Source organism: Peromyscus maniculatus, chromosome 4, assembly GCF_049852395.1.
Source record: "Peromyscus maniculatus bairdii isolate BWxNUB_F1_BW_parent chromosome 4, HU_Pman_BW_mat_3.1, whole genome shotgun sequence".
NCBI classification, from domain to species: Eukaryota; Metazoa; Chordata; class Mammalia; order Rodentia; family Cricetidae; genus Peromyscus; species Peromyscus maniculatus.
In genome coordinates, this window is record NC_134855.1 from 28,102,037 (window position 1) to 28,127,805 (window position 25,769).

A 25,769-nucleotide genomic window follows, 5' to 3' on the forward strand; every position below is an offset into this window, starting at 1 on the left:
CAGAAGTGGGGGCAACATGCTTTGGGTGGCCTCGTCTGGGAAAGACAGGGTGTTTTGACTGTGTGAGAAAGCCTGAGCTTGGTCCCTGAGGTGAAAGGCTGTGATCCACCTCCACATGTATGCCGTGACCTGCGTGTATGTGTCTGGACACACACTAAGTCAATACGCAAATGTAATTTGTGAAAGACACCGAGTGGCAGCATTGTAGCTCACACCTGCAGCTCATCATCCTAGCTCGTCTTCCAGCCTTCTAGAGGAAGAGGCGGGAAGATCCCAAGTTAAAGGGAGCGCGGGCCAGACAGACCCTGCCTCCAAAGGAGTCGCCAAAGACAACAGGAAGCTGTTTTTGTCTAGCCTCACCTCCCTTATCGTCTTTTCTTTTTAAAATCATGGATAAGTGAATAAAAATGTAATTTCTAGGAAAGAAAAAAAAGGGAACATCAATCAAACAAACAAAACCCCCAAATTAAAATTGAAACATTTTTTATTTTTATTACAGCTTTTCTACCGTCCGTTTCCTCCCTCCAAACCCTCCCATGTACCCTCCCTGCTCTTCTCCAAATTCATGGCTGGCTTTTTCCACTAATTATTATTGCCAAACTTGAAAATTACATTTATTTATTCATTCTCTCTCTCTCTCTCTCTCTCTCTCTCTCTCTCTCTCTCTCTCTCTCTCTCTCTCTCTCTCTCTGTGTGTGTGTGTGTGTGTGTGTGTGTGTGTGTGTGTACATTTGCAGGTAAGTGTGTACAGGCCACACTTCACATAACAGAGGACAACTTTCAGGGGTTGGTTCTCTTCTCCTGGGTCCCCGGGACTGACCTCGGGTGATAAGACTTGGCAGCAGCTACATTTACCTGCTAAACCGTATTGTTGGCTCCTAAACCGAAATTTTTACAGCGGTCCAGGTCAGAAACAAAGACCCGGAAGGCCAGGTTCAGGCTAGCTGGGAAAGACTCTGGTGTGTCTACCATCTCTCCTGTTGAATAACTAGGTACAAAATGAGAAGAGAGGTTTCTATTTATGTTGACTATGGAAACCATGCTAGTAAATGCTTTCTTTTGTTTGGCTTTCTTGAGGCAGGATGTGTTGCCCAGGCTGGCTTTGACCTTTGATCCTCCTTCCTGCCTTAGCTTGCCGAGGGCTGGAGTTTCAGGAGTGGACCACTCTGCCTGTTGAGATTGCTCTTTCAGCATTAAGTCTGTGGGAGATGCCGGTCCACTCTTGGATTCATAGGTGTGAGCTCGCAGGAATTAGCATTTCAGTCAAGACGTCTAATTTGCTTAGGTCTTCCTTTTCCTTTGAGAGCACAGCTAAACTAATAGGAATACCGACTGCTCAGCAAACCACGTGGCCTATTCCAAAGGTCATGAATGTAAAGGAGGTTCAGGATCTGGTTAGCCCGTACATTAGAGAATTGTGCTAGACGGGATTAGGGGACGTCAGAAGCTGCTTACAGTATTTTTAGGAACAAGGGGGAAGGATGCTATTTGTATGCAAAACAGTCTCATAAAAGAATGATTTTTTTTTTAAACTTCACATTTATATAATGACATCTTGTAGCCAGCTGCTCTTGCCCATCTGGCAACTTAAAGATTTCCTTATAGTGTCTTCGATACAGAAATTGCTTACTTACCATTAGGTGTACCACTAGGCCTGTTTAATTGGTATTAAAACAAAACACCTCGTTTGCCAGATCGACGGTGGTTTCTGGTGGAAGCTGTGAGTGCCCTGCAAATCTCTGCCCTGGAGTGGCTGAGAAAATGCAATTACCTCTCTGTGTTTTTCAGAGGCTTCAGGGACTCAACTTAGGAAAAGAATAACTAGCTTGTTGCTATTTCATGTGTGAAATTTTAATGATTTCCTGGCACTCTAATGGCATTCCTAAAGAAAAAAAGGAACCAAATAAACCCATTTTAGAATTTTTAACTAATAGACCTAATGAGATTTGTTGTTGTTCTTGTTAGTCGGCCCTTCTCATCCATCGAAATTGATGGATTTCCATTTTTGCAGCAACGTTATTTATGCTCTCTAGGGGTTTTCATTTTATAATTAGAAGGTTCTGCAAGCCTTATAGGTATGCTCCGAGTGAATGCTCCTGTGTAAACACAAATCTTTTTAGTCCTTAAAGGTAATTACAGCTGACAATAGTAAATGCCAGGATGCCTATTTAAAGAAGGGAGGCCTTTTAGCTGAGAAAAGCAGACGTTTTCCAAGGTTATAAGCTCTTCTGTAGACAGCAGGTACAAGCCTCTGGGCTGGACTAGAAGAAATCTGTTTTCACTTGGTGGTCTTTCTCCCCAGCTGATTGCAGGGCATTATTCCTCCAGGGTTAGCTCACAGCTCTCCTCTCGCTTACAATCAGTTATTCCATAATCATCTTGTGGAGTACACTGCAGTGCAGGGAATATTCTCGATTAACACGGTGAGATTGCCATGGAGACAGATTGCCTGGTGTCAGCTCTTGCACGGTGTTGGGAATTTACAGTCCCCAGACATCGTAGTTACCAGGGTCGCTTCTGGAAGTCATTCCCCCGGTTCTTTGAAGGGCGACGGTGTTTGGAAACCCTCTGGTTCCTCTCTGGGCAGGAAGGAGCTGTGCTGCTTCTGCGTGTGGCTGCCTTGTTCAGCTCCTGCAAAAAATAATGCCTGCCTGACCTTTAGAATATGAACTGGAGAGAGCTTGCTGTTTACATGTAGCTTTGTGGGAGAGGTGTTGACGCGTTGATCCAGGGAAAGGCTCATGAGAAACCCGAAAGACTGCTGTGGGTTTCAAATACGGTTCTAATAATGATAAAAATAACCCTGAAATGGACTTGCATAACTGGTGTTTTAATTTTTAAAAGAGCACTGGCCATACAGGTACATTTTAATATACTAGAAAAATTATTTCACAATAAGGAATAAGTAAAAAAAAATAATAATAATTGAGCTGCCAAGCATCTGAAGTTGCCCGTGTGCCAGGGAGCAGAAGGCGGAAGTGGTGGTACTTGAGACTGTTGATACCGGCCGTGCTTGTGACATCTACTGTCTTTAGAGCAGTTCTGGGATGAGTGCAGTGTTGTTTTCTCTTCTCCTTAGCAAAAGAAGAGGCTAAGCAGACTGTGGGCCTGGCATTAGTTAGACTTGTGAAAACATGGAGTGTGGCTTCAGGATCGTGTTGCAGCCCTGGAGATGTTTATGACAGTCTGTTGATCATTTTCAGGGGGTCCAGAGCAGCATCGTCAGCTTGCTGGACCTCTGGGACATCACCTACCTCTAGGTGACGCTGTCATCTGTAGACAACAGAAGAAGAAAGTTTTAGGGGAATCAGATCTGTGACTTTTGGTTTGAGCAGGTCACTTGTAGGTCACAGGAGTTAATCCCTGGTCCCTGCCTGCCCAGATGAATTAAAACAAACAAAACAGAACAAAAAGCCAGTGGGCAGCCATCAGTTTGCCTAGGCTCCAGATATCACTGCCTGTCCAGCCATTTGGAACCAAAGCACACAGGGAATGCATCTCTTCCAGATGTTTGTGGATCTTATCTCTTTCCCTGCAGTGAGCAAGTCTGTGGATAATATGGTCATGGTTGGCTGGTTTCTGGGTCGGTTAAGATAAGAATTTTACCTTCAGCATGTTGAAGCAGGAAGGTTAAACTCAGAGTGCACTGGATTGCTGTGTTTTTCAAATTTTACAAGCTATTCCTGAAAAATCCAAAACCTAACCATAGGCAGGACTTTGACAAATGCCAGAGTATCATTGGCAGATTCCGTCGGGGGAACAGAATTGGAAAGGAGGAAGAGGCTTTACACAGTTCTAATATATGCTGTCCAGTGCCTGAATTGTCTGAGGGTGTATGCTCAATTATCTCTGTGGTTAGAAATGGTGCGCATCTTCATCCATCCACTCACGCACTCATCTACTTTCATCCATCCACTCCTCTATCTTGCCACTCTGATAACCCCTGGACTTAACAGGCTAGTGAGAACATAGGTTCTTTAATAGAATGAAATCCATTCCACACCCTCAGATTGTTGATGAACATTTTAAACCAGGAATTGGAGCTTGGCCATACACCGATTTGGTCTAGGTTCAGCCCAAAGGCCACCATGATCTTCTAGTTTTATTTCAAATCAGTGATTTCGGAAAAAAAGCATACATGTAGTCTATAGTCCAGTTGGAAGCGGAAGGTAGGGAGGCTTAGTTTCACAGGCAGTGAAACGTGAATTGTCCAGAGTTTGCTTCACGTTGCTGCTTCAGATGGAACTGATAGATACGTGAAATAATTGACGTTAGCTTTATCTCCACGGAAGCCTGCACACAGGCAGCAAAAGCCAGGGCGTCCCAGTGTTTTGTTTATCCCGAGATAATGTGCACTGTGTTCAGGTGGGTTCCTTGAGGCATGAAATATACCGTTCATGAAAGTACAGATTAAGATCTCCATTCTTCTGTCTCTGTTCCCAGTTTTGGCTCAGGGCAGGTTTCCGAGGAAATCTTTGCAGAATGGATGATGTGGACTGAGAGGCCGAGTGGGACCTAGGCTGTCCTGATGCTCAGGGGCTGGCATTGCTGGTAAACACTGTGGTGGTGAAGCGCGTTTGGTGTAGGTTTGCTTTCCCAGAAGGCAGTTGAAGGAGTCCGGCTGTGTGGTTTCCATGGGATCTGTTTCCTGCGTTCTCTCTTTGCATGATGATTTTCCTGCTGGGCCAGCCCATGGCCAGCTTGGGATCTGTGCCTTTTCCTCCATTTGCGTTGCCAAATTGAGCAGCGCTTCCTTTGAAGGCCCAGCAGACCCCGCTCGGCAGGCTGACGAGTGGTGTGTAGATTCTAGATTGGCTATCTTTTCTTTTCTTTTTTTTCCCTGGGACTACCTGACATCACAAGAAATTATTCTATTTGAACTCTCCAGCAGAGCCAATTAATTCGGGCTTCCCGAGGGGGAGTGTGGCGGTGGGAAAGAGTGATTGCACATGGCAGGTATGGTCCTCGAGTTGAAGCTGCCCTGACTTCCTCCCCCCGGCTCCAGAGAGTCTTGGATTGGCAGGACTGGGGGCCCCCAGCGTTCTAGTTAAACAGTGGCACTGTGTTCCTTGCTTTGGCTGTTTCGACTAATGACACAGTAACATAATTAATTGGTAATTAGGATGCCTCAGAGGTCTGTCTCCCTTTGAATCAGTGACTAGAGAGAATATGATTCTAGTAAGCGCTAGCATATTTCTCCACAAAAGGAGAATGTGTGCAGCAGCTCCCAGGCAGTGCCGGGGTTGGCTCAGTCACCAGCACTGTGACCCGGGGAGCCGTTTGATTTCTGCCATGCATCCTTGGTCCAGCCTTGGTCCATTAGCTCCACCTTCCTTCCCAAATAGAAAGAACAGACGTTAGCTCCACACAAGGACTCTTTATTATGTCTCCTGTGTTGTGTTGGTCACGAGGGTGGCTATTTTTAGAACTCTTCCTGGAGGGTTGCATGCTTGATGTCTTTAGTCCTCAGCACCCCACTTGCTGTGTTTTCTCAGGGGAAGCTGTGCCTGAGGATGAACAGATCAGCGCCAAGGACCAGAAGACCCTGGAGCCCTGCGACAACACACCCATCCTGGACAACATCACGCCTGTTGTGGTCGGCATCTCTGCTGAGAAGGAGAAGTATGACGAGGAGATCTCCAGTCTGTACCGACAGCTAGATGATAAGGTCTGTGGTTCAGGGCAAGAGCTCTGTCTCTGTGGGCCCCAAAGACGCAGCCCGGCCCCAGTTAAAGAGATAAGTCATGTTATCTCTTAATGGCAAAGAGATAAGTGGAAGATTCGACCAGTGTTGCCACATCAGTGAGAAGAAAACATAAGGGATTCCACGACCCCACCTCCTTCTTCAGGTCTGACCGTGGGAGGCATTGGGGCAGGAGGTAAAAAGTGTGCATAATGAAGCAGTCCTGGTCAAGATGTGGCCACTGTCTCAGTTGTGGTTCTGCAGGATGCTTACAAGAAATATTGCTTGTGGGGACAAGTCAGTTCCTCGGAGCTGAGAGCTCTCATTTGAAGACTGATCTCAGCATGTCGTAACATGTCTGCAAGGCTCTGCCATTCCTAGAATCCAAGGGCACTGCAGGTTTAGGTTAGTGACTGCAGGCGTTCAGGTTCCTTTGAGGGGGTCTGGGACAGATCACTGGAAAAACCTACTGCAGAATGCCTCAGTTACTCTTATATTTGTGCCTTCAGCCTGGAAGGGGCATGAGATAGGTTAGGTAGCACAGATTTTTAGACAAACACTTCCTGAGTGATTCATATGCTTATATATGCAGGATTAATCAGATGACCAGCATAAAGAGAGATACAGAAGAAGATGGAGATGATAGGCTTTTATCGTGCTTTGCCTTGGCTTTGTGGGGTCAGTGTTCTCTAACAAAAGCAGCTTCTGCATGCCCGTTCTATATCTTAGCCAGATACTGACTGTCTTCCCCCTGGCACAAAGATGGAAGGGGCAGGCGCAGCCACCAAGCCCCCTGGAGACAACTATGGGTGCCTACCTTCCTGATTCCTGTTTTCTAGTTTGATTGCGGTGGAAGTTTGATTAGAAGAACCAGGGAGTTGGGGGTGGGGGTGGTCTAGACAGACAAGTCCTCGCTTCTAGAAATCTCTCTGGGTGGATTACTACAGGAGAGTAGGGCTATGTGAGTGTGCATGGGTGTGTTTGTCTCTTCCCTCCTATTCTGTGCCTCTCCTTTCCTTCTTGGAAAAGTCAACAGTAGCCCCAGCCTGGGACAAGGTAGGTGACCCCGAAGACTCAAGTGTGACTTTAGTTACGTGGCTTTAAGGCCCTGAGCTTCGGACCTAATCACATTAAAAATGGATGGCCTTTCTACTCTGAAGCCCTTTTCAGAGGCAGACTGTTGAATGATGTAGTTTGGCCATGCTAATTGGGGATGCTTAATCCTAGGACAAACTTTTTAGGGCTCCGGTAGTCATGTAACTGCAAAGGTTAGAATAACAAAAAAGACTCCTTGAACAGCATGTATCATTCTTCCCCAGTAAAGGTCCAGTTAGGAATCCCAGAGACACAGAAATTAAATCAGCATGTCATGTGATCCGGCAAATTGCCTGTGGGATATCCTAAGCTCTTTCAGTTTATTTCATCAAGGTTGCTGATATTGTCAGTCTGGTTTAATCTTTTCTGTGGTGGTTCGGCTCAGGTGTCATGGATGTAATACCTCTGGCCTGGATGGAATAGCTTTGTTCTGGGAACATCACCATTAATCTTACAGGGCCCTGTCTTTGGGGTAAAGCCCAGAGTCTGGTGTCACCTTTGCAAGCTGAATGTGACTGGTTGCCTTGAGGATGCTCCATCTTCTTGTTTGTGGTTCTGGGAGTTATATGATACCCAAAGATTAAAGAAGAGTCATCCTATCTTCCCAAAAACACATCACACAAAATATCCATACTCATGAGAATTGGGTACTTGGCCTTTCCAGCTCTGGGTGTACTGTTCCCCTTTATTTTATGTGGGTATTATACTCAAGTCCTCAATGCAAAAGGAGATCAATAGTAAGTTAAAAGTTTATGCAAACTATGTGATTTCTCCAAAGAACTGTTAATTGTTTTAAATAGTGAAGAAAACCACATGTGATCCCTTCCTCTCCTCACAGATGTCCACATCTACAGATTCTTGGAGGGTGGGTCAGAATTGGTTCTGTGATGCTGAGAGATGTGGGAAAGAACAGAGCACAGAGGTGATGCCCTGGAGGGCATCAAAGCTCATGGTCCACTGTTAACTGTGAGCTGCTTGGTTATGTTCCACCAGCTGCTATTCTTATGTGGCCTCTCAAAGACTCCAAAGGATAGCCCCATGCTTCTGATGGTTTAGGTGTTGACATACTTGGAGAATGTCTGAGTTGGGACATAGTGTCTTCTTGGATTATTGAATGGTAGAACTGAAAGTATCTGGAATGAGGTGATATGTTAGCCTGGGTAGTGACATGTGTCTTCCTTAGCTTTTCACAGCCCATTGGTGGCAGAGCAGGAATGAGTTTTCATAGCTCTTGACCTTGAGCCCCACACCCATTTCATTTTGACCTTAGACCTTTAACCAAGGAACTGGTCATCCTTACTGAATCGCTTTAGAACACAGTAGGAGAAAGATTACACAATTTCTCCAAAACCCTCTGTGCTCTTCCTCATGGGTCTGAGGACAGATGTACCCCAAGATCCAGCTGCCTGGTGGAAAAACATGCATTTTGTAGTAGACCCGTGACTTAATGATGAGAGGCCCAGGGGAGATGTCCTGCTTGCCTGTCTGCTATTCTCATCTGCAACTCAGGGCTCACAGATGTCAATGGGGACCAAAATCTTCAGTATGTAACAGTATACTGTAACTGCTAGGTCCATCGTTAGTCTCTTCTGTGTGTTCTCTTTGCTTGATGGAAAAGCCACATCATATGGGGACGTCAGAGGAGTGTCAGTAGCATTGAAATATTGGTGTTGGCCCTGTCTCTCCTTGGAGGCAGTTAATTTATGAGTGGTAAGTTGATTACATACTGTACTAATTACTGTGTAGCAAAAACATCTCCAGAACTAAAGGTGACCAGTGACCTTTTGACAACTGAGGTGACTGTATTATTCCATGTATAAGAAAATCCACCTACAAAATTAATTTCTGAAAAGTGCTTTGAAATCTGTTATCTCAGTGTGAGCATGCTTAAACATGTCCTAAGAGATACACTTGGCATGCAGAAAGTACAGCGCACCTTTTTCAGAAAGGCTTAGGAAATTAAAATGAAATCAGAACAGACAACACTAAATCCTTAGGAAGGTACTTCCATAAAGGGCAAATCTACTTTGGGAAAGGGCTCGAATGCCGATTTGCTCTCTGATGGAATCCTGTTTTCATTCTTCCCGGATGGGGCTGGGCCTTTTTCCCCCCATCACATCTCAGCTTATCACCTGTCAGGGAGGAAGGCCGCATCTTCAGGCTTTTGCCAAGAGTGCAGTGTGAGAATGCAAGGTACCTCACCCATCCCTTTTTATTTCTGTCACTTGGGGGCAGGGTTTTATTATTATTATTATTATTATTTTGCCTTGGGGGAGAGATGAGATAGTGCTCCTGAGGCTGAACTTCCTGGGTCTTTTATGTTAAGCTGTTTACTCTTCTTGTGCTGAGGAACAAAAACACAAAATTGATCCTCGTAACTGACATGCTAAGCGTGTGACGGTGAAGAAAAACCTGTCCTACAAAATAGTGAGTGAGCGGCGGAAGCTCCCACTCTTGGCAGTCTCGCTGCGCCGTCAATCTCTGATTCTTCTGCCAGAACTCTGAGTTGGGAGGAAAATCATCAATATTTTATACAACCATGGAAGGAACATTGGTGTGTAACGTTCAGTGAGAATGCGCTTTCAGAGCAGAGCAGTGGAATCAAGTGTGTAGGGAAAGACCAAGGCACAGGATAAGGATGGTCAGAGCCTATGCCATGGACTCGAGGGTGCTGGTGCTCCTTGGAGGGCACTGGCTACGACATCCGCTCACCACATGCCAGCTGGCCTAGAGGCCACCAAACGTGCTGTGGGTGAAGAGTGGATCTGTGACCAGGGCCTGTCACCCGTCCCTCTCGCCTCGCCTCGGAAACCGATCTAGAGTGCAAGAGAGGGGTTTTTAGTGGGGAAAACCCTGAAGCAGAGCCTGGCACAGGCAGTGGAGTACACTGACCCGGATCTGACTGCTTGGTGTGCATCCTGAGACAGGTCAGCAAACAGCACTTCTGGTATAAACGAAGGATAGGGGGGCCTGAAGCCCCACTGTCGCTTTTCACAGACGGAACTTAAAATTTCATTTGAAATCATGAAAGCAGAGCCGTAGGGCCCCGTTCTTCCACAGCGGTGAGGTGTCAAGCCTGCCGCCTCTCCCTTAGAGATGGCCTGCTGCTGGGGAGGCCTGCAGTGCATTCTTGCTATCTCAGCAGCGACACCTAGTGGCTGCGAAGAGAGCTGCTGTCTTTCCCACTTCAGTAGCAACTTGGAAAGAGGCATTCCAGTGTGCACACCCAGCTGGTTGCAGGGTTTGTTTGCTTGTTTTGTCTTTACATTGACAAGACTCTTGATTGCCAATCAAGAGGGCTGTCGATTGATACCAAAGAGAAAACTCCACATAAGAACTACTTTTGCTACGCTAAGTAAACAGAAATGGTATGGAAATAGTGGTCCGTCCTTTCTGTCACTTGGCATCATTCCTGGTCACAGATTTGCTTGACAGTCCATTCTGTTGACATTGTTAACATCTTTGTTTGGGGAAGGATGTATTTGGAGTCCCTTTCAGTTCCCAAGTACCAGACCTCTGATTTCTGGATGGACAGGATTTGGGTTCGCTTTGTAGATACTACATTTTCCAGAAAGAAAGCTGCATGAGAAATACACCAATCAATAAGCTCCTGGAATTGTCTCCAGCTCTACCCGCCCCTCCCAATCTAATGAGTGAACTTAGGACTGGCCTCTTGGTGTCTGATTCTGGAAGGGAAGCCAGGGTATCAAAACTGACATAACTAACCCCCAATTAAACATGATGTTTCATTTCAGGATGATGAAATTAACCAGCAGAGCCAGCTGGCTGAAAAACTAAAGCAACAGATGTTGGATCAGGATGAGGTAAAGAATGAAATCAATTCTTTTTTTTGCAAATTTTTTTAGTTAATTTTTGTTGTTAATGTGATCCTAGAAATACAATTTACAAATAACGTTTTAAAAACCTCCAAGCATGTGGAGATCTCCTACCAATGTCCACTAAAGGTTGATTGTGGCTGTGCACAGAAAACAAATGTGTGGCTTTGTAGTCCTCTGAGGCCTAGGGAGTTGCTCTGTGCTACACTTAGCCCTGGGAGGGCAGACACCTCTCTCCTGGTAGTCGGAGGGTGGTTCGTGCTCAGCCCCGGCAGAGGAGCACGCCGCTATTTTAGGACACTCCACCTCTGCATAGGAGCGGCCTCATCAAGAGGACGGTTTCACTATGATGTTTTCATACACGAGTCTAATGCACTCTGATCGTATTCATCCCCTCTTCTCCCCTCCTGACTCACCTTCCTCTCCTGCTTTTCTTCTACTTCCTTTTCCAAGATAACCCTCTAGAATCCATGTAGGACAAGAAGTATGTGATATTTGTCTTCCTGAGTCTGCCTAATTTTCTTAATGTGATGATGTCTCAGCTCTTTTCCTGCAAATGAAATAATCTCCTATTTATTACTAAATAAAATTTCATTTTGTGTATGTATCTATCAATCATCTGTCATCTATCTACCCACCTTTTGATTTGTCCATCCACCTACCCATCCATCCATCCATCCATCCATCCATCCATCCATCCATCCATCCATCCATCCATCCATCCATCCACCCATCCAGTCTATCTCCCTATCACATTTACTCTACCTAGACATCTATTGTTGGATACCTAAGCTGGCTCTCTAACCTGTCTATTGAGAAGATCTGGCTTATGTTTTGGCATAGACCATGTTCTCCCGCTGTCCTACAGGGGAAACCAAACCAAATGTAGACCATGCGAGGGAAAGTGAACTGGGACCTCAGTGCTGTGCGCCTATACATTTGGTCCACTGAAGAGGAGGAGGCCAGGTGTTTTCAACCGCCCCCTGCCGGCATTCAGTTCTGCAGTAAATGTCTCTATCGCACCGTCTTGCCGTGGGTTTTACATACACCCAAGCAAAGCACATCCAGCTAATCTGTGAAGCACAGATAATTGGACATTCTTTTGCTGAGATTGCCTAAGTACTTTTCTCTCGTGTTTTAAGATCTTTTGGCTTCCTTGCTAAAGGGCAGTTGACTGGCTCTTATGATGAGGTGATGGCAGGTGGCGGGAACTGACGCCCCAGTCTCTGTTACCCACACCCGGAAATCACCGTCTCTGTGGCCATCTCCTTCCTCTTTGGTTCCTGTCATCTTTACAGTGTAGTGGTTGTGATTGTGTAGGGAGACAGTCTGTGCCTTTGGGGTCCCAGAACCATATTTAACAGGTTTCTGTCTTACCTATGGTGGAAGGCACTTGCTTATGTTTGCTGTTCTCTGCATTTCCAAGAGAGCGACAGCTGCCTTCGATCAATTCCTTTTGTTACAGTTCAAACCTGAACTTTTTTTTTTTTTCCTGCAAAGCAATAAATAAATGTTCATTTTAGGGAAATCAGAAAATAACAATGGGAACAAAGCCAAAGAAACCATCTACAAGCCCAGGAGCTCATTTTACCACGTGCTGGTGTTTGGGGTATAGTCTTCCATACATTCCTGAAACACATTAAGGAAATGTGACTTCATTTTTAAATACTTTTTGGTGATTTTGAAATCAGCTTCTGTACAGAATGAATTAATCACGGCACTGTTTTCAAAAGCTCTGCCAGTGTCAGCATAGTCATTAGGAATGGTTCTTCCATCTTTGTTAACTGCATAAAAGCTTTCTACACCATGGCGTGTGCATGTGCACGCGTGCGTGTGTGTGCGTGTGTGTGTGTGTGTGTGTGTGTGTGTGTGTGTGTTTGTGTATAGTTCAGTCTTTGACTTAAGCATAAAATTCTCAAGCTAAAAAGGAAAAAAGAGAAAAGAGTTTTGGAATAACGTTTGAAAACGTACTTAGCATCTGGAACCTACAGTGAGAGTTCCTGACAACCTGAGCGCTCCCAACCTGTTCCCTCGTATCTCGTTCTGAAGTTGCTCCGTGTGGGTAGAGCACAGGTCATTGACATCTAATTAGTGGAGTCACCATTCCCTCTCATTTCCCCAGCTTCTGGCTTCCACAAGAAGAGACTATGAGAAGATACAAGAGGAGCTGACGCGCCTCCAGATTGAAAACGAGGCAGCCAAAGATGAGGTGAAAGAAGTCCTCCAGGCCCTGGAGGAACTGGCTGTCAATTACGACCAGAAGTCACAGGAAGTGGAGGACAAGACCAGGGCCAACGAGCAGCTGACGGATGAGCTGGCCCAGAAAACGGTTGGAGCAATAGTGTTAAAGGGGCGGGACTTCCTTGTTGACGGGGTTATATAGGAAGGCAGTTGGCTGAATGCTTGCTTGCTGTAAGAATCAGATTGCTCCCCGAGGCCTCTCCACCAGTCCTTTCACCACAGACTGCCTGTCACAGCTATTTTACACCCAGGAATCGTACAACATCAGCAAGAATGCTTTCGGGAAATAGTTGAATGGAGTTTCCAGATGCAGATAAGGCTCAGTGAAAAATTTGACTTTATGACTCTTTGACCTCAGGCAAGATGTTTAAACATCTTGAATATTAATTGCTTTATCTATCAAAGTGGCAATAATATGCTCCTTGAGTGGCATGAGTATTAGTGGCCGTTTATGTAAAGCACTGAGCAAGGACATGTGCGTGTGATATAGTAATGATGAACAGTGAATAATACCAAGGCATTGTTAGGAAAGAGCACATGCGTTATGCATTCCATTGTTTACATCCTAGTGACTGAGATTGCCCCTCCCCCCCACCCCAGCTCCTTGGTCTAGCTTTGGGAGGCCAGAGGTGAGCTGGTCCTGTTAATGCGCATGCAGCCAGTGCATTGCTGTGTTTCCAGTTCTTCCCAGAGAGACAGATGCTGTGGCTTTTACTTGGTGAACCAGTGGCGGCCAGCAGGACCAGCGAGCATTTGGTGAGGTGGCTGTGCCATGCTTTTTGTTGCCTGGAGATGGGTGGTAACGTTGAGTGGCCGTAGCCTGCCGCTCTTGGTGCCTCGGCCTAATGGCCTGGTGTCCTGGACTGTGCCAGACTGCCTTGTGGAGACATCAGTCCTGCGCACACAGAGCAGGTGGTGAGGAACGTGCTGGTGGTAGAGTGGACAGGAAGTCCTGTTTGCTCTCCACTTCCTACTGCATGGTAGGCCTTCCTCGTGGCTTCCTGGAGAAAGGACAGCTGTGCCTGTGGTGTTGAAAATAAGGTGAAACCAACAGTTGGCACTGGCGGCCTGAATCTCTGCAGACTCACTTAGGGAGGACGCCTGCACCACTTCTGCGCTGTGCCTCCCTGGGTTTGTATAACTTGTGTTTTCTGCTTCTCCAAGCAAGGCAAGGTTTTCCACACTATGCTTCTAATTTTGTGTCAAAACAACTATTATCAGACTGCTTTCATATTTTTTTAAATACATTGCAGTGACTAGCTGCGGTGGGAGAGTTGTACCAATGCCTCTTTGAATTGACTTGCAAGGCTCCAGGAGGACAAGACTTGCTCCAGTCTTGGCTGGGTTAGTGCCAAGGTGCTGGAAGAGGGGTATTCTGTTGCTCTGAGTTAAGAACACGTTACTTCTCATGGTAACCAACCTGGAGTGGAGAAAAGGTTGATTTGCTGGAGTTTGGTGAGAAAATAGAATTTTTGCTGCTTGTTAAGGAACTGTACTATGGCAGTTGAGTAATTCTGAAAAATTACAGTGTTTAATTTGCCTTCCCTGAGGCTTAGAAGATGTTTTAAGTTGTTTTCTAGGCTTATTAATGTTTGTCTGGGCCGTTGATTCCAGACCCGTTAGTTAGGGTATTTGGAAGTGACCCAGGCAGCAGAGTTTTGTTTGAGCATGGAACTGGGCACCTTGAACTAGAACAAAGGGAATGAATCGACACTTGGTGAGTTAGAAGATGTGATTAAATACTACAAACACAAGGGCATCATTTTGCACTGTTGTGTGCATGTGGAGGCCAGAGGTCAGCCTGGGGCGTCATTCCTGGCTGCTGTCAGTCTTGTTTCCTGAGACAGTCTCCTGGAACTTACGAGTATGCTAGACTGGCTGCCCAGTGAGCCACAGGACTCATTCCCAGCACTGAGATAACAAGTGTGCTCCACCAGATCCAGATTTTTGCTACATAGTCTCAGGCCCCAAGTACCTTATTGACTAAGCCGTCAGTCCAATCCTTTAGTTATTTAAAAATCCTTATTACCTTTTACGTATGGGTGGAGGCCTGAGGTCGGTTTGCTGGCATCAGTTCGTGCCTTTACCTGCTGCGCCATCTTCTAGGCCCTGGATTCATTTTTAATAACTCACTTTGCTGACGTGGATATTGTCAGCTGAAACATATCTGGTCTTACAAGGTAACATCTCCGTATTACGTCCCTCTGTCAGGGAACTGAGTGCCGAGCATCAGTTGGCCTTCAGAGTTCTCGTGCCCTGAGATCAGAGGAATGACCAAAGAGTTGGGTCTGGCATGGGCCGTGGAGCTCTGCAGGCTGCAGGTAGGACATTCACTCGCCTCCTTGGTAACTTGTGCTTGGGTTTGTTTTTCCAGACCACTCTGACAACCACACAGAGAGAGCTGAGTCAGCTCCAGGAGCTTAGCAACCACCAGAGGAAGAGGGCCACGGAGATCCTGAACCTGCTGCTGAAGGATCTGGGGGAGATAGGGGGAATCATCGGCACCAACGATGTCAAGACGGTGAGCCGGGCTTCCGTCCTCTGTTCCTACTCCGACTGCGCTGTGATCAGGACTTGGTGGCAACCCAAGCCTCAGGGCTCTGTGTGTGGCATGCTGGGAAATTCTTGAAGGCAGGAAGCAAAAAGCTGGTGCATGAAGGTTGTGGGGTGGAGGAGAGGTGCCATTTATTTGCCCTTCAGATCTGGAGAGTGTCTTCTAGCCTTGGTTGGTCTTACGTGACTTGGTTTCTTCCTCAGCCTAACTGGCAGTGTCCCCATACAGGGAGGGGGGGGCTCAGCTGGGGGAAATTTTGGGCCAGGCCTCAGTTGCCTCCTACTTAAGAACCCAATGCAGGGAGAGTTCCCCAGCCAAGCAGCATGAATTACGACAGCTCCTAGCTGCAAGTCATAGGCAGCTAAGGACGGCTTTAGGAGTAAACCACATTTAATTATCAGCAGCAGGAGAAGCCGGGAGCCTTGTTATTCAGTGTGACCTGTATCACCTGGGGCTAATTAGCTGTACAGACTGGAGGCCTACCTCAGACACACTGAAGCAGAAACCACCTTTTAACAAGATTCCCCAGGGGGCTCGTGGCTTATTAAAGTCAGAGAAACAAATTTTGTTTCGGTGAAGTGGCTTCAATAAGACAGAGGACCCAGCCTTTCTGTTTCCTTGCTGGCTGTCCTCGACCTGTTTCACTTTCATATCGTTTACGTGTTTGCCTCGTGTAGCAAGATCACTGCTTTGGCACCGATCATCACATCTTTACTCGACTACATCCTGGGCAGTGTGGGCTGCAACACTGACTACTTTTATCCAGGAGGGAACTATATGCCGGAAAGTCCCAGGAGATGTAGCCGGCCGGATGTAGGTCCTATGGACCATCCCACAGGAGAATAAGATTGCCATGAATGACCTTCTATCCTGGAGTTATGCACGCTGGTGCTCCTGAGGGCAAGGACGTGAGAGAGGTGGGGAAATAGAGGGTGGTCTAAAGTTGTCTCAAAGCTGGGAAGAGAAGGAAAAGAGAAAAAGAATGTTATCAGCCAAGAATGACAATGATTGGTCACAATATAGGTTGTCATTAACCAAAAAATAGGTTAGATAACTACAAAAATAGCTTTTTTGGGGGGGTAAACATTAGATGAAGTCAGCTTCACACTTTTGAGGTGTACTGTTGTGTTTTGAGGATGGTGGTGACCCCCAAAGCCTGCCCCTCACTCTGAATGCTAGTGTTCCACAGTTTTGATGAGCATAGCTTTCCAGTGACAAAGGACCTCGGATGGAGTAATTCTTGTGTTTGTTGATGACACTCGGTTGAGGAATGGTGATCTTTAACGTGCTGCCCACGAATCCTGAAAACAGAACCTCCTGAATGCCAGCACGTTACCTTTACTGAGTGACCCTTCAGTGTGTTGGCAATGGTTAAACACTGGGAAGCCCCGCAAACGTCCCCTCTGGGGGAACAGAAAGCCACCGGAAGGGGCCACAGGTCTAGGCTGAACATCTGAGACTTTGTACCTTGATGGCCGCTGAGTGTTTCATGAGTCCCCGTGAGTGAGCACAGCCATAGCGCAGCATGGGCAGGCCTGCCAGGTCCGTCCCGGCCTGGTGACTCTGTGCCTGAGGGGTACGTTTTTGAGCCACATGTTGGTGTTGAGCAAGGCACTTCTGACACTGGGCTGATTAAAAGCTGCACAGGACCAGGTGGAGCCGATTTATGGGGAGTTGCTGCTGACAGCAATAGGGGAGGTCTTTTTATGCTGAAGTTCTAACATGGAGCTGATGAAAACTCTAATGAAATCGAAGTGTGTCTGCGCTTTGCCATGAAAGGTCCTTCCTGCCAGAAGTCGGGTATTTTAAAATACTCACTGGGTGTTTGGAGATTATTTTTGGATTCCAGACATTGGATGCCCTGGTTAGCTTCATTGATGACTCTCACTTATAGACGGTGAAATTCTTAGAGGGCCTCGTTCTCTGATGGCCCGGTGATAAAGGCTGAAGTGTTTCCCACTCAGTGTGTCCATGCTGTTGTATCATGAGAGGGCTGGAGTGAGGAGCGATGGATGTTGGGAGGCAAATCCCAGGCAGTCGCAAACCCAACTTAAGCCTAGCAAGGGCCTCTGTGAAGGGGCGTCACAGCTGATTAGCTGTTAGCTTAGAATTATGTTGGAGTCACTGTTAAGTATTTTTTAATTCTAATAAGTTAAAATCACAGTGCAGACCTGCAGAACTATGTACTTTATATTTGCTACCAATCTTCAAGGCTCATACTAAATACCGTTTATATCTTAGCTCTCAGATGTATACATGGAAAAAAAATGACCAGTTAATGACAGCAGTAATGACATGAGGAGGTGGGAGGGGGCGCTGAGAGGACACTGGAGTTTGAGTCTTTGCCTTCAGCAGAAGCTGGCATTCTTGGGCTGGAGTCTGCTGGGACAAGTCTTCCCAAGGTGCGAGGCTGCCATCTGGTGGCCAAATATAGTACACATAAAGCTACTTTCTCCATGGCTTGGCTTGTGTGCCATGCATCTCAGTCTATCCCAAATACCTTATTTCTGTTTTTTTTGTTTGTTGTTTGTTTGTTTGTTGTTGTTGTTGCTTCCAGTGGAGCTCTGAAACTTAGAAACCAGAGATAGATCATTCAGGAATTCCATTAGAATCATTGCTTCTCAATAGATTTAGGCTTGTTCTTAGATATCTTAATAAGTAGGTGTGAAAAGTCAAAGAAAAAGAGATCGGTAGCAGCAGGTAGCCAAGCAGGGAAACCGTCACCACGATGAGAAGCTGGAATGAACGGTGCCTTCTCAGGTGTTAGAGGTTTTGTTTGAAGTCTATGGAAAAAGCCTTTATAGTTCAGCCATTGCACATAGAGACATTGGGCTACCTCATCACTGTGGAGGGTGTGGAGAATTGAAATTCCGGGCGAGCTTCACTGCAGTGGGATTAAAGGCCCTTATGGGGACACTGTTGCAGTCATGCAGAGTAAGGCTTCTGAGAAATTTTCTCCTTTAAGAAATTCTTCACTAGTTTTTCTTCCTGTGTCATCTTGTCTATCCTCAAATCAATGATAATGAAGCGCACAGATAACTGAGGAGTATGTTGGGTGGTAGTTTCTGACGGGAACTTTCTCATGCAGTCTCTGAGGACTTGACATCGACTTGGTAGAGTTTATTTTCAGTTTTCCCTACGATTAGACTTTTTGCCAAAAAGCTAGGGGCGTCTCAAGGACCTATGGTCAGGTTTCAAGGGATCCTCGGATTGCTGATGTTTCCTTCTGTGCTCAGCTGGCAGATGTGAATGGAGTCATTGAAGAGGAGTTCACCATGGCGCGCCTGTACATTAGCAAGATGAAGTCGGAGGTCAAGTCCCTTGTGAACCGGAGCAAGCAACTGGAGAGCGCCCAGATGGACTCCAACAGGAAGATGAATGCCAGCGAACGGGAGCTGGCAGCTTGCCAGCTGTTGATCTCCCAGGTGGGCTGTCCATCCCTCCCCATTCACACTCCTCTGTTGAGATCTGTTCCCTCCATGCTCTGCTTGTGGCTGGTGGTGTGGACTAGGGAGAGTCAAGACACTAGGTCGGTGAGAGCATGACTCAGGTGATTCCACCCACACCTTTTTGTCTTTTTGAGATAAAAACATCACTTGGTAGCTCAGATTGCCCTTGAACTCATGATCCTCCTGTCCCAGACCCATCCCTCATCCCCCTGCTGAATATGGGTGATCGGTGTGTATTACCAAGCCTGGTCTCCAGGGTTATCCTTAAGGCTAGATATTGTTGTGTCAATTACCAAATCCCTCAAGATTCTTCTGTTTTCTCTCAGTTAAAGTGACATTTCTACACCTGTAACTCCCTAGCACAGGGAAAGGTTGTGTGAATAGAAACTGCTGTTGTCGATGGCAGTGACGGGAACTGTTTCATTGTTTATCACATGCACACATGGCACTAAAAATTTTGTGTGCATTTTCTCGCTTGATCTTTAAAAAATTCTGTAGGCAGACTTTAATCCTTGCTTTTTTTTTTCTTCAAATAAAGATGTGATTGTGATTAAGTATATTGTCCAAATACATAGTGGTGGAGCTGGACATAAACCAAGCTTGTGTCTTGGTTCCTGTAGCTCAGGGAGCGTTTCATTGGCCAGTTAGCAAGCCTGCTCTTTTCCCATTGGAGTGGTGTTTTCATCTCAGGAAGGCAGTTCAGAGGACCGTGGAGCAGTTCTGGGCTACACGGATGTGTAAGCACACTGTTTGGGTTTGAGATTTCTGAGATGGTGCCAGTGTGTGCTGCTCACTGCCATGTGACAGAGTCATTTGAGGAAGCAGGTACCAGTGTGGCCTAGAATGTCTCTCAGTACCAATAGGCAGACAAAAGAACATCCTATTCTGACATGGCTTAAACATATGCAGTAATAGAAGCAGCTTCAACCTAACTGTCTAAAATGGGTTCTGTGGTTTTTTTTTTATTAAGTAAAATAGTATTTAAAGGGTTATTCAGTGCTGATATGTGATGGAAAGTTGATAGGCACAGTGAAATATAATTTAGTAACACCTTTGGAAAGCACTTTGGAAATACAAGAACCTGAAAAAAATGTAAGTATCCTGAGTGTGTGTGTGTGTGTGTGTGTGTGTGTGTGTGTGTGTGTACATACATGTGGAGGCCAAAGGTATCCTGAGTGTGCGCGTGCGCTCACGTAATACACACATGTGGAGGCCAAAGGCTGACTTTGGGTACCTTCCTCCATTTCTTCCTTCTCTGGTTTTTGAGACAGGATATCTTAGTGACATTAATCCTGGTGCTTGTGTTTTGGCTAGATGGCTGGCCACCAGTCCCCTGAGACCCACCTGTCTTTGCCCATCCTTAGAACTGGGGTGGTAGGCAATTGCCACCATTCTCAGCTTTTCTGTGACTTCTGGGCATCCAGATGTAGGTTCTCGTTCTTGTACAGAAGACACTTCTTCCCTCTGTCCCATCTCCCTAACCCAGAAGTGTCCTTTGGTCCAGTAATTTTATGTATTCTATTTTTTTAATTGGTAATGGAGATGAAATTTTTAAATTTCATATGGTGTTATAATTTCCTTATTAAAATATTAAAAGTTTATGTGGAAACTGTTGAATGCACTGTTATTTTACATTATCATAAAATATATTACCCAAATACCTGTTGATAGACAAATAATAAAGTTATGTGGAAGAACATTATGTAGAACTTATAAAAATCCATAAAACTTGGGCTTTTGGAAAGTTTAATTATATAAAATTAAGTTAAAATGAAAATATTGAGTTATATCTATACCATTTTATATCTTTGTAAAATATGCCTTAATTTGTAGGGCAGGATGGTTTGTGGGTGAAATTCATACTGCTTTTTTGTAAATTTGCTCTATATTTTATGATTATATTGTCATTAGCAACAAGAACCTTTTATTATTTGCAGCAAGACATTTTTATAATTTATAAAACTTGAGAGAACACGATAAGCATTAGAGAAAGGTACAGCTCAACTCTAGTTTAGGTTACCTTTGAGATCATGGCATGAAGTGGGAGGGAACTTGTACTGCAGTAGTTGTGAGCTGAAGTCAGCCACAGGCAGAGCATCCACGGCTGACTGACAGCACTTTCTGTGTCCAGCTGGACGAAGTGGCCCTATGTCCACATCCCTCCTCACCCTGCACATGGCGATGATTCCTCAGCTCAGGTTATCTGTGTCCTGTGGAAGTGAGGGAGGAAGAGTTGAAAATGCAGCCTGCAGAGCTCCTGGACCGGGCACTACAACTGCAGTGCTCTAAGTGTCCTCTCATGTGGATGTAGGCTGTGAACTCAGCTCACTGGAGCGAGCACAGCCAGAGGAAGGTTGGAGAACACTCACTCTCAAGTGTGGGGTCCCAGCCTCAGAGTGACACTGACTGGTATGTGAGAGTTGGGAAAATTTAAGTTAGGAAAATCTTCGTATGTTGGCAGTGAGTACAGCTTCCCACGAGGCTGTTTTATACTCTGCTCTAGTGTACAGAAAGCCAATGATTCAGTCACTAATTCCTAGAGGTTTAATACTAACAGAAACCATGGCTTCCCATTTTCTGATATGGTTTAAGGAGCCTAACAACATTCCTTGCTGAAATTCTTTCTTCTTTGTTATACCTTCTTCCTCCAAAGCTGTTCTTATATGTTTTCCAACTGAGTTGCAGAGGCGTTCATTCCATTCATTCTGCAGGGTCTTTCTGCCTAAACATGAGCCCCCAGTTCTGGGGGGGGGGGGACAGTATGCATATTCCATCTGTCCAGAAGCCACCACTATTCCTGTTCAGCCACTGAGCTCCCATCCCTTTCCTGACCCCTCCACTGGTGTTAAGTATCTGCTGTATACCCTCCTGGGCAAACAAAATGGATGCTATCACAGAGAGGCAAGAACTGTGAGAAAATGCTGAGATCTGATAAGGAGCCAGCCGGGACATCGAGTGCGTGTGTCAAGGGTTCTGGCAGAGAGGGAACCAGAGAGGGGAACCGTAAGATGCAAGGTCTAATGACCAGAGTTGGGGCATGGTGTCTGAGGGACAGAAGAAAAACAGACGTGCTTTTCTACAGGTCCTTGTTCAAAGAAAGAGGCCTTCAATCCTGGATGTTTCCTAATTCCTTCACACACACATCCTCCTGCTCTTTATGGTACTGGAGACTGAATCCAGGCCGTTGCTCGTGCTAGGCAGGTATTCTACGAAGCTTTCAGAGGAAGGTAACCAGGGTGGCTTTGGTCTCCACAAGGAGTGTGTAGCATGAATCTTAAAAGTTCTTACTAATAAAATCAAACCCGAGGCCAGTTATTGGGGTGAACACTGGAAAATCAGAGAGCCAGAACAAGCCACAGCTACCTCACCTCATTGGATCCTCAGCTGGTCTTGTTTCCTCAGACTGGAAGCCTCTGAGTCCTCATCCAGAATGGGTCTCAGCTGAACTGCTGCTCAAAAGCCTGAATGCTTAACCAGGCCAAATGCTTCTAGTTTCTGGTCTCCACGCCTTATATATATCTTTCTGTTTTTGCCATCACTCCCTGGGATTAAAGGCTGGCTTTCTGGGATTAAAGGCGTGATGAGTCACCATGCCTGTCTGTATCCTTGAACACATGGATTTCTGCCTCTGGAATGCTAGGATTAAAGGCGTGTGCTATCACTGCCTATCCTTTATGTTTAATATTGTGGCTGCTCTGTCTCTGACCCCAGATAAGTTTATTAGCATACACAATATTGGGGGGACACAATACCACAGGAGTGGAAAGCACCAGGGATATAGCATGCAGTGTGTGTGGAGACTGAAGCTGTAGAGTACAAGGACGAGACAGAGCTGCCTTGGTCCTCAATTGTGAATCCCAGGCAGAGGACGAACTAGGAGCCATTCCACGGTGAGGTCTCTAGGTTGTGGTTTCCTACTGGACAGCTCCAGACAAGCCTGGACAAGCAGGTCCTAGCTACTCACCTTTCCTTCTGATCTGTTTTCTTGCTCATAGCATGAGGCCAAGATCAAATCTCTGACAGACTACATGCAGAACATGGAACAGAAGAGGAGGCAGCTGGAAGAATCCCAAGACTCACTCAGCGAAGAGCTGGCCAAGCTCCGAGCCCAAGGTAAATATTGACTGTTCTGCAGGTGGCGGGCACTCGGCCTAAGTCAGTTTCTAGCTGCCTGAGTCTTGATGTTCAGTTTAGTTCAGTTACAGCACGTCTGTGTCTGCCGGAAACCACAGCAGAACCGAAAGAAGAGACCCATGCTAGTCCCACTGCCTTCCCAGCTTCCCTCTGTCTACCCAGCATCCCCCTCTTCCAGTGGACCTCTAGTCACTTGGCAAAGCTTGTCCCTTACACTTGTCGGATGCCGCTGGCTCTGCTCATCTCTGCTATGATGGCCTTGTGCAGCCTAGTTAGGGATTGTGGCTAAGTCGATATACTGAGGGTTCTCACCTCCAGTCTTCTCTGGACGAGCCACCCTGCTGTATCCATCCCACGAGGGATTCAAAACTGCTAATTCTCTTATGTCGGACCCTCCCGTGGAGTTCTGCACATGCATCGTGGCTAAGCTGGGAAGCTCAGCTTTTGAACGAGCTCTGCCCTTGGCTGTGTGCTGTTTGACACACGGGAAGTGCTTAATCAAGGGGAGTAAACAGAAGCAAACATTAAGAGTGGCAATCAGAAATACAGAAGCCAGGACAGGGTTAAGTACTTTACAATGTGCAGAGTGAGACCAACCACACATAGTAAAGGCTGAAATGAAAATTAATGTTTATAGAGCAATTTGAACAGCCATAACAATTCCTCATAACATTTGACCATTGAATTTCAAGTATATTTTTAAAGATTTTATTGTATGTGTGTGCACACGCTCCGCATATGTGCACGTGTGCATGTGCGTGTGCGTGTGTGTGTATGTGCGTGCACGTGCACACAGGTGCCTGAGGAAGCCAGAAGAGGTTGTTGGATGTTCTGTAGGTAGAGTTACAGGTGTTTGTGAGCCTCCTGGTGTGGATGCTGGGAACTGAACTTCATCCTCTGGAGGAACAGCAAGTGTTCATAACTACTGAGCCATCTGTCCAGCCCCTCATCACAGAACTTTAGATCAGAAAAACACAAACAAGAATGCAGAGAAGCAGGAAAAAGGAAGCCATCCAAAATATCTAAAAAATAGTTCAGTAGATGTTAATAGAATATTGGTTTTCCTGTTGGATACAAAACATGCATATGTGTAGCAATGATTTATCATACAGTGTTAGGTTAAAGTCTTTATTGTAGTTATTAAAAATAAATGGGTCCTTGTGGTCTTAGAAATTAATATTTAAAACAAAAACGCTTTGATGAGTATTTAGGATTGATGATGTTATTTCTTTTATTGTCATGTGAAGCTATTTACTGGATAAATGCATGCTGCTTCAGGTTCAAAGGCAAATTAAGAAGGAAGAGCCCTGCCATAGCTTTGAAACATTTTATTTTAGTGGTAAGGAATGAATGTTGAGAATAGAGTATTCCACCTAACCCTGGATGAAGAAAAACATTCCCCCTTCTTATATGTTTCCTGCAATGGGGCCACTGAATAGAGATACAAACGGGGAAGACCTGGAATAAAGTAAGATAGACTAGAGACATAATGAGTTAGATGTCACTGTCCAAATGACATTCGCTCCCTGCACCCCCGTCCCCCAGCTCTCCAGCTCAGGCTGCACTTGCCTACTTGCTCAAGGAGCCCCACTGAGCCAGATTGTACTGAGCCAGAGTGCTAGTAACAGCCCTGCGCCCCTGGGGCCCCCTGGTAAATCCAGAAAGTGTTAGAATATATTTCTCTTTCCCTTGTCTTCATCTTTAGCTTGTTTTCTTGCTCTAGATCCTTAGAAAATCCACAGCTACCCCTGGGAGGTAAATTAACTCCTTGTGGAGTTCTACCAGTGACCTGAGTCCAGATGTCACCTCACGCTTATAGGAGCTTTATAATCTGCAAGGCTTGATCATGTCCTCACGTCCGGCCCCTCCAGGCCCACTCCCAGAGGCCAGTGGGAAGCAGTTCTGGGGCTGCCTGCTTCCAATTAGCCCCTTCCTTTCCCTGGCTGCTCTCCCCTAGGGAGGCCTCAGTCCACCTGAGGTCCCAAGGGGCGGAAGTACCAGCACAGGCCACAGGAGAGGTCAGCCCTGCCCTGGCACTTTGGGTGCTTGGTCAGGAGCCTGTCCCTGGTGATGCTCTGATGCAAGCTGGCTGCTCTTCTCACTCTGCCATCATGCTTTAGTCTTCTGAGTTTTTGCTTTGGGGTCTGAATCCCACCAATGAAAACTGAAGTCACTTTTACATTTTGAAACAGAAAAAATGCATGAAGTCAGTTTCCAAGATAAAGAAAAAGAACACCTGACAAGGCTCCAGGATGCCGAGGAGATGAAGGTGAGTACGTGTGCATTTGATGTGTGCACATCTCGAAAAATCGGTCCTCGGACCCGTGCATGTCAGCGTGTCAGAGAGGAGAGGAATCATGGCGGGGCTTTCAGAGCAGCTCTCCCAGGGCCTCCCGTAGTCACGAGATGGTGATGGGACTATCCAGGAAGCCAGAAATGTCTGTGGATTCTGTGTTGCGTTGATACCTGTATTCCCTGTTCCTGATGAAGAGGGCATAAGAGTAGCATGGCAGTGACCACACAGGCCATGTGACCAGCGTTAACTTCTAAAGAAAACATTTCCTCTCAGCCCCTACAAAGAAGATCTTCAAGCCCAAGTTTCCTAAAACACAGATCTTCATGGTCACCTTTAAATCAAGAATGGAAAATGTGGAAAAAAACAAATAGGAAATAAGACCTTTAAAGGTGACTAATTCTGATTGATTCAGACAAACCATGAACCTCATTGAGCAGAATCTCACAGCTAATATTCTGCTGTGGCCCTGCTCCGGCCGACA

The 25,769-nt window shown here is 46.0% G+C and overlaps 1 protein-coding gene across 3 annotated transcripts in view; it reads left to right on the forward strand.

Annotated features, from left to right (window-relative positions):
• Kif5c (kinesin family member 5C) overlaps positions 1-25,769 on the forward strand; it is a 160,555-nt gene that overhangs the window by 99,106 nt on the left and 35,680 nt on the right. For all 3 annotated transcript variants that reach the window (XM_006974286.4, XM_042275271.2, XM_076569432.1), the window contains 7 exons: positions 5,496-5,668; positions 10,534-10,602; positions 12,737-12,943; positions 15,230-15,376; positions 18,646-18,834; positions 22,854-22,971; positions 25,185-25,261. In XM_006974286.4, coding sequence (XP_006974348.1) covers positions 5,496-5,668; positions 10,534-10,602; positions 12,737-12,943; positions 15,230-15,376; positions 18,646-18,834; positions 22,854-22,971; positions 25,185-25,261 — 980 coding nt within the window. The remainder of the gene's footprint in view (positions 1-5,495; positions 5,669-10,533; positions 10,603-12,736; positions 12,944-15,229; positions 15,377-18,645; positions 18,835-22,853; positions 22,972-25,184; positions 25,262-25,769) is intronic.